General features: G+C 33.5%; 2 protein-coding genes and 1 pseudogene across 2 annotated transcripts; all 3 read right to left on the minus strand.

Annotated features, from left to right (window-relative positions):
* Positions 1–6,247: 6,247 nt before the first annotated feature.
* Positions 6,248–9,412, minus strand: LOC111315973 (uncharacterized). The gene is made up of 3 exons (XM_089753432.1): positions 8,311–9,412; positions 7,163–8,233; positions 6,248–6,824 (listed from the first exon to the last, which is right to left on the minus strand). The coding sequence occupies exons 1-3, from the start codon at positions 9,410–9,412 to the stop codon at positions 6,439–6,441; spliced, it is 2,559 nt and encodes an 852-aa protein (XP_089609558.1). The 3' UTR covers positions 6,248–6,438.
* A 444-nt stretch (positions 9,413–9,856) lies between these two features.
* LOC111316294 (DExH-box ATP-dependent RNA helicase DExH18, mitochondrial pseudogene) lies at positions 9,857–13,225 on the minus strand (annotated as a pseudogene).
* Positions 13,226–13,474: 249 nt separating this feature from the next.
* Positions 13,475–14,841, minus strand: LOC111315976 (protease Do-like 8, chloroplastic). The gene is made up of 3 exons (XM_089753850.1): positions 14,686–14,841; positions 14,350–14,436; positions 13,475–14,219 (listed from the first exon to the last, which is right to left on the minus strand). The coding sequence occupies exons 1-3, from the start codon at positions 14,824–14,826 to the stop codon at positions 14,070–14,072; spliced, it is 378 nt and encodes a 125-aa protein (XP_089609976.1). The 5' UTR covers positions 14,827–14,841; the 3' UTR covers positions 13,475–14,069.
* Positions 14,842–15,003: the final 162 nt, after the last annotated feature.

Genomic DNA, 15,003 nt, shown 5'->3' on the forward strand with positions numbered 1-15,003 from the left:
TATTTTGCGCAACCAGTTGGCTTGTTGGATGTGTTAGACGTATGTCTAACACATCAATTAGCTTGATATTTTGCAAAAAAGATGGTGATGACAATGACGATGACACAAGTTCCCTAGGATGTTTTCCCATTAATGTTTCTAATGCCAAAATCCCGAAACTATAAACTATAGGTAGTTTAGAATGTGATGTATCCCACATTAGATAGAAAGATTTAATTATTGATGAATAAAATTAAATTTTGTATCACTTTTGTTCATATTTTAAATAATTATGTTTGAACATAAACAATTATTATATAATAAAAGGTCATAACTATTTGAATATAAATAGATTATTATTCATAAAGATCATGATTAAACAGAAGGTTATAATCATCTGAATAGAAGTTTATGTTTGTTCATTCATTAAAAATAATTTTTTTAGTATAATCATTTTCTATACTTTTAACTGGAGAGTTTGAGATTTTATTGTATTCTAAAGACATAATTGCCTTTAAGAAAGTGTTCTTCATGCCTTAATATTCATAAAGATCATAATTAAACAAAAGGTTATAATCATCTGAATATAAGTTTATGTCTGTTCATTCATTAAAAATAATTTTTTTAGTATAATCATTTTCTCTACTTTTAACTGGAGAGTTTGAGATTTTGTTGTATTCTAAAGATATAATTGCCTTTAAGAAAGTATTCTTCATGCCTTAAAGCCAAAAAATTTTTCTATTATTTCTTTTCTCTTATTTATTTTTTTCTAACAATTTAAAGTCAGTTATGGGAAATTTATATTTCACACAATGAAGATACAAGGAAAAGAAATTGGCATGCTTTGGAGATCAATATTAAATGAGGCTAAATGTGTCAAAGGTTTAATTTTTTTTTTGGATAATTTGTAATTTTATTGCCTAAAACAGTTATTCACCACTACCAATATACAACTTATATAATTTCATCTACCACTCTGGCTTCTATACAAATATATCCCTTATGAAACCCCATTTCTCACATAAATATTTACACTATCAAAAGCAATATTTTTTAGCCCCATCAATCTTAATTGTATTACTTCTTTTATCATTTTAAGGATTTGCCCTTCATTACTTTCCACAGCAGCAAACTGCCACTTGTTCCTTTCACTCTAAATCATATAAATGTATGCACCCCATGCCAGTCTCAATATGATAGATATTAGTGCCTTCCCTTTCACCTTGCTTACAGCCTAATGGAATTTCTTTTCCCAACCAGATACCTCTCTATGTAAGTTGCAAAGCTATAAAACCTGTTTCCACATAGCTTTAGAGTTATTGCAACTAAAAAAGATATGGCTCATAGACTTATCCTTTTGTTTGCATAGCACACAAACTGGTTCATTTGTAATTCCCATGAGTTCAATCTATCCTTGGTAGGGAGTCTATTTAATATTGCCATCCAAGTTATGATTGCATGTTTGGGTACATGCATCTTGCACCATATTAGCCTGTGCCACACTACCTTCATTTGTTTTGATCTCAATTCTTCCCATATAGCTGTAACTGAGTTCTCAATACCTCCCCCATTCCATCTTATGCCTTCCTCTGTTTGAAATCGAGTGGCATGTCTCCTCACTTGTAATAGTTTTTTCATGCTCCAACTGCTACTTTGTGTAATAGGTACCTCTCATATATTGTGCCCTTTAAGCATATAACTATGCACCCATGCAATCCACAATGGATCTACTTGTGAGAAAATAGACCATAGATTTCTAATCATACAAGCCTGATTCTAAATGAACAAGTCTTTTAACCCGAGTCCTCCTTCAGATTTAGGCCTTTATAGAGTTTGCCATTTAACCCTTGCCCCTTAAGTTGATTCATTCTGCCCTTTCTAGAAGTACCTTGAACCATAGTTGTATAGCCTTTTGGATCACCCTTTGTGGCAACATAAAATGTCTGCACTAGTAGCTTTGAATACTAAATATGATCGATTGTATCAGCTGCAATCTACCTGTATATGATAAATTTTTTGCTACCCATCTATGTATTCTTGTTGTTATCTTCTCTATTAGTGGAGTACAATCCTTTATGAAAATCTTACATGTAACTAATGGAACCCCAAGGTATCTTATAAAGAGTGTGCCTAGTTTGAATCCTGTCACCTGCACTATCTCTTGTAATGCATAGACCAAAATGTCATTTCCATAGACCAAAATGTTAATTTTCACAAATATCTTAATTAGAGGTATGTATTTTATTTTTTATATAATTGCGGGTAAGAAAATTGATTAAATGAGATAAACACGTTAATAATTAATTTCATTAGTGTGTAAAGTCAAAACACAATATGCAAAATATTGATTACATTGCATAAGTTTATGCATATACTGAAATTTGCTCCACAATTAGGTTTAATGAATTATATAATATCGATTTGAAAAATCGATGCTTACAAAGATTGATATGGGAAATAGCCTGAAAACATAAAAGAGAATGAGATGAATTGATTTACAAACAAAAGAATTATCATTTGTTATCAAGTAACGAATTAAATTGAGTTCTAGTGTAATGGCCGATTATTTAATTGTCATGTCTTAGTTATATGTAGAATAGGCAAATTGTCCCATGGTTTCTATGAAAAGTAATTGGAGATGGGTAAAGGAATTTACCATGAAAAATTAGATGTAAGTAGAGAATATATGCAAAAAATAAGATTTCACTGCAAGATAAGTTTTATTTTTGATTCATGGCACTAAAATTGAGATAATAAGTTAAGTCGAGCTATTTGTATAGGTCTATTTTTGTTAGTCATTTATAAATTAAAGGTTGATATATATATTTTTTAAATTTATTATTGGTTCACATTTTGATAAGTGTTCAGTTTTCATGAATACCAATTAAAATTAAATTGATGTATGTGAATAATTATCATTAAGATATGATATTTCATGGATTAATTGGTGGATAATAAACCAAATAATTGTTATTATCAGAAACATTAACAATATGACATGTATTTTACCTGCTGGATGTATTACACTAGAAGTAATTTTATAAAATAAAATTTTATTGTATACAATCACAAAGAAAAAGTTTAAGGTACAATTCAATTTATGTTTAATGGTTAAAATAAGTAAGACAAATAAACTCAAGAATTTGAAATATAATTATTCCTGTTGTATAACTACGATTGATGAAACTGGCTTACAAAAGTCAAAAAATTAAAGAGATGCTTGTTTAAAAAGAAAATATCAAATTATTATAACTATGAGGTTTATAAAAGTCTAGGTTTTGAAATATTATTTCCATTAATAATAACATTTATAAATTGTTTAAATTTATAATATAATAAGTTAATACAAGTTTATTATGTGCAATAAATTTATAATTTCATGAAAAATTGTGACCGGTGGTAATGTAAAATACATTAGTATAAATATCTATGCCATCTCTATATTTTGTAAGTTTTATGTTAGCATCATTAACTAAAAGTTGGCCAACAATTTAGACTAATTAGTTAATTGATTAAAAAAAAGCATGTGATTAAAAAATATTGAAGCATTTGTTGATTACTAGCATTTTGAATGATACTCATCACCTATTTGAGGCGGGATATTTCCACCAAGTTTACGATCGCTAAGGTCAAGAAGGACAAGATTTGGAAATGAAGAGAAATTCAAATTTCCAGTTCTATCACCAACCTAAATCATGTCAGCAGATGGGTTAATTTTGGTGACGCTTCCTGCATTGTTGCATGAAATACCATGCCACTTGCAACGTTGTGAAGTATCATTGCTATAGCCCGACCACCAGCCACTCTCTAGCAAAGCCACAGCTTCTGATTCCAGTGAAGATACTGCTGCTAACTGGGTTGTTGCAAAGGAAAGAAAGATGGTACTCCACAACACCCCTAGAAAAATGGAATTGGTTAAGGATGAGGCCATGTCTATTTAGCTTGAATATCTGGGAAAGTTTCAGTTGTAGGCTTGTAGCATGTTATGATTTCCAGAGACTAATGAATTTATATGGAGATGGAGTTTTTGTTCTTCAACTTTTTGTTAGTCAATTGTTATCACTGATTGTTCTGTAGATGTCATGCAATTATACATATGAATAATGCATCCTCCCAGCAATCTGGTGCATAGACTTGCAATACCGTGTTTAGATGACTTGAAAAGACAAGTATCTTTCCCCGTTGCTAGCTAATCTTTAAAGTATCTTTACTAATCTAAAAGACTCAATCCTCTCTTTGATTTTAATACCTCAACAATTCTTTCTTCTCTTTTGTTTTCAGCCATAAAATTAAAGATTTTTTTTTTTTTTTTATATATAAACAAGATCATTTCACATATTGTAGCATTGTGTTCAGACAAGTGCAAGAAACAGCCACATTTTTCATGTTTTCTATCTCTAAAAGCTAACCGTAAATTAGAAAAGCATCCAATGTGGACTAGCTTTTGCTTGGACGTTTACTTAAAGTCTCCTTTTCTAATTGATTAGTAATATTATTGCAAAGAAAGTTAAAAGAAAGGACAACATGTACTTGCACTTTCTTCTCCACCATACAATATATTTCTTCAATTTGCATGTATTTATTTTATAGCTGGAATGTTACCAATTTTATTCTATGTATAATAAGCTGTTAGTAAATACCACAGATGAAATGTTATGTAAAAACCGAAAATTTTGTCTTTCAAAATGTTTTAGACATTGTTTCTATTAAATGTCCTCTTTTTGGATAATTAAAAATTGTATTAAAATCCAAAAAAAAAAAAAGATTTTAGTCTGATACATGAAAAATGTAAGAGTCAAAGTCTTACCCAAACTAAACAAACTAAAAGAATAATAATAATAAAAAAAAAAAAACCAGTTTTCGGAGTCAAAGTCTTTTCTATCTTTCTAAGAAGTGTTTTATCTTTCAAATGAGATAGGCCCATGCAAAGGATCATATTAAATGTGATGCTTACCAAAAATATATATATATATATATATATATATATATTAAATGTGATGACTTCTCAAACAGATTAGTTTTGAAATGTTCTATATTCTACGAATAAGTGATAATACTAGATACTTCTCAGTAATAGCAAACCTTGCGTATCTTTCACGTCCTTTGACTTGCAATGGAAAATAGAATCCATTGAACCAAATTGTATTAAAATCCAAAAAAAAAAAAAAGATTTTAGTCTGATACATGAAAAATATTAAGAGTCAAAGTCTTACCCAAACTAAAAGAATAATAATAATAATAATAATAATAAAAACCAGTTTTCGGAGTCAAAGTCTTTTCTATCTTTCTAAGAAGTGTTTTATCTTTCAAATGAGATAGGCCCATGCAAAGGATCATATTGAATGTGATGCTTACCAAATATATATATATATATATATATATATTAAATGTGATGACTTCTCATACAGATTAGTTTTGAAATGTTCTATATTCTACGAGTAAGTGATAATACTAGATACTTCTCAGTAATAGCAAACCTTACGTATCTTTCACGTCCTTTGACTTGCAATGGAAAATAGAATCCATTGAACCAAATTGGAGAATTTTTTTCTTGATGGTATAGACAAAGAACAATTTTATTTTATTCTTCTCTCAAAAAAGAAAACAATTTTATTTTTCCTGTATTTTGGTGCATGTTCTTCTGAACTTCCTAAACTTGTTTTTTTCCTACTTCTAGACTTCAGAAAGAAAGAAAACTGATTACTAAAGATCTCTCCTTTCATGTTTTCTATACATTAATTGCCAAGAAAATTCTAAGATGTCTTCCTTTTCCAATTCTTTGTTTTGAATCTCACTTCCTCTCCCTAGGTAGAAAACTTTATGATGGGAATTCAACCAAAAATTAACCAATAATAAGAGGATAGATAATTTATTTTAACAATTCTCTATTATACCTTAGGTTTAATTGATTTAAAATTAATTATTATGATCATTGAAAATAGTTTTTTGATAATACCATTTAAACCATCTTGATAGAAATGTTTATGCTCCCACACAATTCTGGTAATTAAGCCAATGATAAAATATGAGATGATGTTGGTGTAATATAGTACAAACTCCTGAAAATTGAAAATTTTGATAAAATGATACTACAATATTGCCAAACGCAATGAATGATGACTGAGAGGCAAGAAAAAAAAAAGCATGAAGAAGCAAATAATTCTTTTCAATTTAAAGTTGAAACTCATCATTCATGTTTATGCTCTTAAACAATTGTGGTAAGTCAATGATGACATATGAGATGATGTTGGAATAATATAATGCAAACTTTTGAAAATTGAAATCTTAAATTTTATGATATTAAAATATTACCAAACACAATGAATGATAGCTAAAAGGGAAAAAAGCTGAAAGAAACAAATAATTCTTTCCGATTTAAAATTGAAGCTCAACATGAGATCGAAGATGGCGGAACAATTGAACCCAAATTGCCAGCATGCATGATGTGAAGAATATGATTCATTTGCAGCCCTTTCCTTCCACATTTATTTCAGGATCCATGAGTTGCAATAATGAAATTTCTCCGAGAGTCTTTGCTACAGGCCTTAGCTGACGAAGAAACTCATCGGAGACCTGTTTCATCGTTGGTCGCAACTTTGGTTCTACAGATAAGCATGCTAATGCTAGTATTGCAACAAGAACAATATCTTTGACAACTGAATAACTTGTTGGAGGTGATAGACGAGGGTCTAATACATCGTTTAACCTTATGTTCTGCAAAAGGGGCTTTGAAGGCAACAATGATAAGAGCTCTTTGGGATGCCTTCCCATCAACACTTCCAATGCCAGTACTCCAAAACTATAGCCATCACATTTTGCAGTTACTGCCGTTGTATAAGCAAGCTCTGCCAAACAAGATTAAAAAAAAATGTGAATTAGGATATGTAGAGCAACAACAAAATAGAATATTAAAATAGTAATTCTCCAATTACAGGTCCTAAAGATTCCTCCAAATGTTTTACATAATTACTTATATGTCTTACTCTTCATTTTACTTAAGATATACGTGTCGAACATAAAGTCGATGGACAAAACTTAGAAAAAATTGAATGTATCCCATGTCGGACACATAACCGTACTTGTCGCTTACTCTCAAATTCAAGTAACATAGCACAAGGCAAATAAAATTAAGGAGGGAAAAAAGGGAAAAACATTAAATTGCAATGCTAGTCGAACAGCTGACCTGGAGCTACATAACCATAAGTACCGGCGAGAATGGTTTGATTGGATGAATCAAGATCTAAGATTCTCGCAATTCCGAAGTCAGCAACACAAGCTTCCAAGTTTGAATTCAGCAATATGTTGTTACTTGATATGTCTCGATGAACTATTGGAAGTGCACAATCATTATGCAAGTAAGACAAAGCATGTGCCGTCCCCTTAACGATGTTAACTCTTTTTGACCAATTTAATTCCATAGCTTCAACATCGTTTTTTAGGACATCATTCAAGCTGCCTCTTTCCATGTATTCCAATACCAAAAACATGCTCCGTTGATCTACACAAAACCCATGTAGCTTCACAATGTTTCGATGACGAATTTCTGACAAAAAGTTTATTTCATTCATGAAACTTTTGTCGAAATTGAGATCCTCAACCTCTAGAGGGTGAAGCTTCTTCAAGGCAACTGTTCTACCACTAGCTAGGTTTGCTTTATAAACACTTCCATGGCCACCAACTCCAATACAATACCGGATGTGAAAATTCTCTGTTGCACTGATAATGTCTTGGTATGCTATCTTTCCATCATAGTTAAATATGGAGAACAAAAATCCATTTTCTGGTGTTGGTACACCCATGTTCTTCTTCTGCTTAGATGGAGAAAATAATAAATACCCCAAAATCACCAAAGCAGGTAGTGTGGAAAGGGGAAGAAAAATTTTGAGATAGTGAATGATTTTCATCCTGTTGATAATTGAAGAACAGGTATAGGGTGATAAATCCTTGTTGCCAACCAATGCCTTGGAATAAACTTTATAACAGTTGTGACCTTTGTAATTCTTGAGAACGTCCGGAAATGAAGCAACAAAAATTGGAGTGATGCCCGAGAGATCATTGTAGCTAAGATCCCAGTCAGCTAGACGCGATAAATTCCCTAGAGGAAAAGGTATCTGTCCGCTGATAGAGTTATGACTAAGATTAATAGAGATTAGCGGTGTAAGGTGGCCAATTTCATGAGGAATATGCCCTTCTAAGTTGTTGCTGCCAAGTGACAACTTATTTAAGTTGCTGCAATTACCAATTTGAGGTGGGATTGGTCATTCAATTTGTTCTGAGAGAGGTCCAAGGAAGTCAGTTCCTCTAAATTCCCAATTTCTGGAGGAATTCGACCTTCTAAAAGGTTTGCATGAAGGTGCAAAGTAGTCAAACTCAACATATTTCCGATTTCAGATGGGATGGATCCATTGAGTTTATTAGAAAAGAGGAATACTTCCTCCAAATCATGCAAAATTCCAAAAAAAGAAGGGATTGGACCAACAAGCAAATTGTTGGATAAATCTAGATACCTCCAAGAACCTATTGAGCCATTGAAAGGGATGGAACCAACGAGCATATTGTTGGACAAATTCAGAGTTTCTAAAGCAGTTAATTCACTTAAAGTAGAAGGGATTGAGCCAACAAGCATATTGTTGGATAGATCAAGAGTAGTCAGATTGGACAATTGGCCCAAAGTGGAAGGAATTAGACCAGTTAGCTTGTTATTAGACAGATCTAGAGATACCAAGTTCTTCAATGCCCCTACTTCTGGAGGGATGTAATTGTTGAACTGATTAGATCTCATGTCTAGATGAGTAAGACTACTCAAAACACCGAGAACACTCGGAATGGGTCCAGTAAGGTTATTCCAACTCAATCTTAATTGAACAAGATTCTTCATATTTTCAAGTTCTGGAGCAATAGAACCACTCAATTCATTATGGGAAAAATCAAGCTCTTTTAACTGGCTCAAGCTTCCAAGTGGAGGAATAGAACCACTCAATTCGTTATGGGAAAAATCAAGCTCTTCTAACTGACTCAAGTTTCCAAGTGGAGGTAACTCACCTGTTAGATGATTCGAGGCGAGGTAGAGGTATTTGAGTTTCGATAGACCACCGATTTCGGGCGGGATACTTCCATTGAGACCTTGATCAATAAGGTTAAGATGAACAAGGTTTGGAAAAGAAGAGAAGTTCATTTTTCTAAACTTATTACCAACCTTGGGTGGTGGGTAAATGTAGTCGATGCTTCCATCTTTGTTGCATGATATACCAGGCCAATTGCAGCGTTGGGAAATATTGTTGCTGTAGCTACTCCACCAACCACTCTGAACTAAAGCCTCAGCTTCTGATTCTAGTGACAATGTTGTTGTTGCTGATGTATTAATTGAAGCAAAAAGAAGAATGATGGTGATCCACACTCCTCTCATTATGAAAGAGATCAAGGATGAAGCCATGGTTGAACTTATCTGATAGAATCAATTATAGAACATTGATTTTTTTCACTTGTGAACAATTACAGATAATTATATGAAATTTATAGAAGGTTTTGTAGTCCAAGTCAAGGTATCAAGCAAATAGCGTGCAATGACTTGAATAGTCAACAATGACTTTTCTAACGTAGACGTAATGCACATGTATGATGAAAATGCAGCATAACAACAGTAGGTCGACAAATGTCCTACCGTGGGAACAATTTTTCATATGGTCCATGTTTTTTGGCCAATGATGTTTACTTCAATATTTTCCTGGCCTTGTCTTACTCTTTGCCGGCCCAGAAAACTCAGGCAAGTTTCTCATTGTCTTCTCTCCTGTCTCAGTGTTCACATTGTAGCCAAACTTTCTTCAAGCAAGGGAAAGAGGGTGCAGCACTGATTGACTTTGACTTGGCCTTACCCTTTCCTAACAGAATAAGAAGGTGTAGGTTCAGTTTCAGTAAAATTTTCACCGAAGGAATTCATGTATGAAAAGGACCAAATCTTTGCTACACCGAATAATAATTTAGAGACCAAAATTTTCAAAATTTCACGAGAAATTTATGGGTTTTTGTTCACAACTGCTGCAGGGAGAATACCAAATTAATAGCATGAAGGGTCAATCGCAAGGAAAAAAATATAGCCAAATAAAAATTTTTACATTTAGCTGAAAGCAACAGTAGAATGTAATAAACAACGGAACACAATTAAAAATGGAATCCCATGCCGTATTTCTTATTCTGGGATAACCCATGTGGTTATTTTAATTGCAAGTTACTTCTCAAGTAACTCGATAAGTGACCTTGGTCTCTGATATCCCTCTTCTTTTGAGGCATAGGTTTCTTTGCCAGTCATTTCTGGTTACTAGCATGCATTGACAAGAGATTTACCCAACAAGTGAGCAACAACAATAGCCATTTCTTCTGCTTTTTTCACGCAAGGAAAGGTTTCCTTTCCTCCTTGAAGTGGTGAGATAGCCAATGCTACATAGATAAAACTTGGTTTTTAGTCCCAAGATCCAAGAGTTCTGCATTATTTTTAGCAGAACCTTTTGGCATGCCCATTGCTATGCTAACCGGGACATTTTGATTGTAAGCTGAAGAAAAACCTAAGCAGATGATACATTGCTTTCGGGTCTCTAACATTGACTGGAGCAAAACAAAAGTTGAACCGGTCTTCCAAAGATATTCCCTGTATCTTTTCCAACATATTCGCTACCTTCTTAATATGATGATGTCGGCACAAAAGGCATGAACCACCAAACCCAAATTTCGCCAAAATTTTCAAGTAACTGGCAGAAACTATCATTAGGGAATTGCCCAGCAAACAATTCAACCTGCTCAAAGAAAGGAAAGAGACCCTCTTTCTCCACTTCTTCAAAGGGTTGCTTTAAACACTTAATTAGATAATCCAAGTCATTTAAATGCAAGGTTGTTGTCAGTCCATCTAGATAACGACTTCCTCTACAACCTGCTCTTCACGCAATTTGCTTAACCTGTGATGCTGGGACTGCAACAATCTTGTCACCATTTTACTTTGAAAGACTATAAAAGACAACTCTCCTAATATTAAGATTCAATCCCATTCCCACAGCATCCCTGGCAATAAGCACATCAAACTCTGATCATTAAACAAGTTAGCTTGCTGTCTACAAGTCTCTGGTGGCAAGGCGCCATAAATAACAAGCAGCGGTGACTTGTGTGTTTCTCAATAGCCATTTTCAGCTCAAATATCTCTCTCCTTGAGAAAGCAACTACACAGTCACCAGATTGAACATTTCGAAGGTCTCCCAACAGAATCTTGGCTTCAACTACTAATGGTTTGAACCTAACATATTGATGTTCATGCAACTCATCTCCAGTATCTGAACAGATCTTTCTGACAATATTCAGAACAGTTGGATCTCCACACAAATGTATCTCATCAGCTTTCAATCAAAGCAATGGACGTGTCCGTGCATAACCTCTATACAGGTCAAACATCATCTGGATTTCATCAATCACAGCTACATTATATAATTCTTCTGTTGACACCATTTCTACAGTGCAGGCAACCTGATTCGAAAACGAGGCATATTTCTTTTCTTGCCCTGTGTGGAGGGTACAATAAACTCCTTGTGCATTCACTTTGTCAAAAACTTCCATAGCCAAAAGACAAAGTGGACTGCAATAAATACCCTTCTTTGCTTCCATAAACCACTGAAAAGCATTGTAATCTTGCCACTATTTGTTGGGCCACAATGATGAATAATCTTATGCTTCATTGCCCGTGCAAAGGAAACCATGTATGTGGCTCTCTAAGATCAGCTGATTAAATCATACTTCGAAACCACTTGATCTCGTTGGGAAACTCTTCAATAGAAAACTCCACAAATATAGGGAAAAGAAACTCAACAGCAGCATCAGATGGACCAAGTGATATCACGTGCTTAGCAACAACAGCAGAACATTTCATAAAGAAAAAGCTACGAATCTTATGAACAGCAGTAGGGAAAAATGACCTGCCAATGTAAATAGCAAGAGACTGATTGGCTGCCCACCCAGATTTACTGAAATAAGTGAAAACTTCCTCTACAATTTCCCAATCTCCAGCTTTGCAAAGTTTCAATATTATGAAGTTGCTGATACAACTCCACAGGATCACAAAAAGCAACTTGCTTGCTACCCACAGTTCTATCCCTACCTACATCATCACTTTCATATTCAGACTCAACAAGTGGTGAAGTACACATACCATTTTCCTTAAAATCTTCACCATTATCCTCATCCAAATTCTCATGGACGCCATCAAAATCATTAATTCTCATAAAATCCACAATATCCTTTTTCTCTTTATCACTTCCATGTTCAGACAACGTCACTCGAACCACACATACTGTTCTCATTAAAACCATCAACACCATTCCATCTTCTCCCTTTCTCCCTTACTCCCTTTGACACCATCAAAATCAACACTTTTTACAGAATCCACAAGATACTTCCCCTTCTTACTTCTTTTCCTTCTCGAACAACGCATTTCACAATCCTCCCCATCATTATCATCATCATCATCATCTCCATTTTCAACAACAGACGAAAAAGGTTTCAAATTAGCATCTACATAGTTCCTAAATTTACCAACTAAACCAACCAGAGTCGTTGAAAACTCTCACTTGGGCACATCCAAAGATGGCACAAAAGGGTCTTTATCCAAAATCCAATTTTCTAATTGTCTAAAAGAATGAAAATATCGATTGGATAACATAAACTTAACTCTACAAACATTGCACTTAGATGTATAGATTCTAAACAGTAACGTTGCCAAGCCTCTTTCCATTTAATACCCACCTAAAAGGGTAAAAACTCAACCTCCTAAGACAATCAAAATTTGAAATTGCAATAAGTTTTTTTTTTTTTTTTTTGCCACCGAAATTGCAATAAGCTAAAAGGTGTTAAATTGTGAAAATAGAAAAGGAGATTAAGGCAAAAAGAAAATGGAGATTTGATGTAGCTTACCTGGAGAGGATTGAGAGACAGGGTGAGAGAGAAGAAATGGAGGGAAAAATTATGGTTAGGCCACCAAAAACCTTAAACCCAGAGTCCGTTTGGATTAATTACTCAGGAACTGGGGCTTTAAGGAACGCGGGGGATAGACTTAGTCAGATTTGAGTCCATTGCCTCGAAGTTTAATGGGTTTTTTAGCCTTTGAGTTAGCCCAATTGTCTGGATAGTCAGTTATGAAACCCTAATGTTTTATTTTTATATGTGTTATAATAATAATAAATCAATGTACAAGTGCTAATTGTCTTATTAGACATTTTAATTTTAAATATGATGCCAAAATTCGATATAAATTGATAAAAAATTAAAAATATCATAATTTAAAATTTTAATAAAAATTAAATATGAGTGATAAAAACAAAATAATATATATCATATTTAATATGTCAATGTAAATTATAATACGATGATTTTTATATTTTACACATATTTAACATAAAACAAACATGACATTATATACAAATTATCAGATCTAATATCATAATTAACAATGTATTTGCACCCCATACATTTTTAATAAAATGGAGATTATCAATAATCAAACGATTATAATGAAGACATGAACTGACAACATTTGTGTTCAAAAGCCCCTCTCTTTTACCCTATATTCCCACAAGTTTAATAATCCTGCTTCATAAAACTTGGGAAATTGAAAAATCACGGGAGTTTCAACATGGGATTTTTGTACGTGTTAATCATCCTGAAAGAGATGTTGGGAGGCCCTGTCATGAACTTATTTCCTCTAGAATTACAGGCAGCTCCATACTCTCCTCGCCCCTTTGAATCTTTAAGATTACCTTATCTCCCATATTGTATTCATCCGAAGCTTTGTATAACTCTCCTTTGTTTTTAACCTGATGACAGGTTGCAAAAAGAGAAAACAACAATATTTTAAAAAATCGAATGTCATATTCATAACTACATTGAATCATTGAATGCGATGCACATGAATCAAAAGCAGCTTATTCAAACATGATTTGGCACCCCATGTTGACAAAATGACAGTTTAATTTGTACAATGGCTCATATCTTGCTCAACTGGAAGAATATGAAACCTGAACGGAATTTACCATACTGAGTAATGTTAAAAGAACCATATTTTAATGGATACTAGAAGGACGAAAATTTAAGAGAAAACTCACAGGTCTGTTGTCAATTGCAAGGATGATATCACCAAGTATAATATTACCAGCGAAGCCTCTGGTGGTGGGGAGTAGCCCAGCCTTGGCTACAAAACTGTTACTAGGAACCTAGATTACCATGTAGTAAATGTAGGAAAGTTTTGAAAATTCTACAAGCAACAGCTTATTGACAGAATAAAATCTCTAAGTTATTGAAAAGATGGTTGCACTTTAAAAGTTTGAACTAAATTTGGAATACCTGAAGGATAAGGGCCCCTTTCCGAACATTAAGTTGATTAGCAATCAGGTCAGGAGCAATTTCAATATTCAAACCTGCTCGAACAGCCTGATAGAGGATGAACAATGAGATATGAAGCAGTCGAGCTTGTTCATTCAGGGTAACATTAGGTTAAAGTTGTTCAGATGCTCTACTCTCAGTAATAACACCCATCCTTTTACCCCCAAATATTGGATAATTATGATTGTACTGATGGTTAAAATGCAGAGAAGGTGAAAGCAAAAGGTCTTTATTGAGAAGTAGTGGCAAAAAGCGGACAGCAAAGATCAAAAAATAAGAGGAGACCAAGAACTTGACCTTGGATTTATATATAGTAATGAAGCTTACTTTGCCAAACTGGATCATTTGAGGTACAATCTTCAGCACTGTGGAGGATGGGATGGCAAATCCTACACCTGCTGATGTACCTGAAATACAAGTAACAAAATCAGAACGCATTACACAAGAAGCTGCTAGCTTTTATTATTACTATTATTTTTGGCCAAGGGAAACATCTAATCATGAAATATATCTTCTCATCAAGATAGAATCAATATTCGATAACATATGCAACTAAAAAACGGAATGTACAATGACCTTTGTGTAAATATAGCTGTATTAATCCTAATCAGGTTT

This window comes from Durio zibethinus, chromosome 24, assembly GCF_047325235.1.
Source record: "Durio zibethinus cultivar Kanyao isolate XHJ-2024 chromosome 24, ASM4732523v1, whole genome shotgun sequence".
Taxonomy (NCBI): Eukaryota; Viridiplantae; Streptophyta; class Magnoliopsida; order Malvales; family Malvaceae; genus Durio; species Durio zibethinus.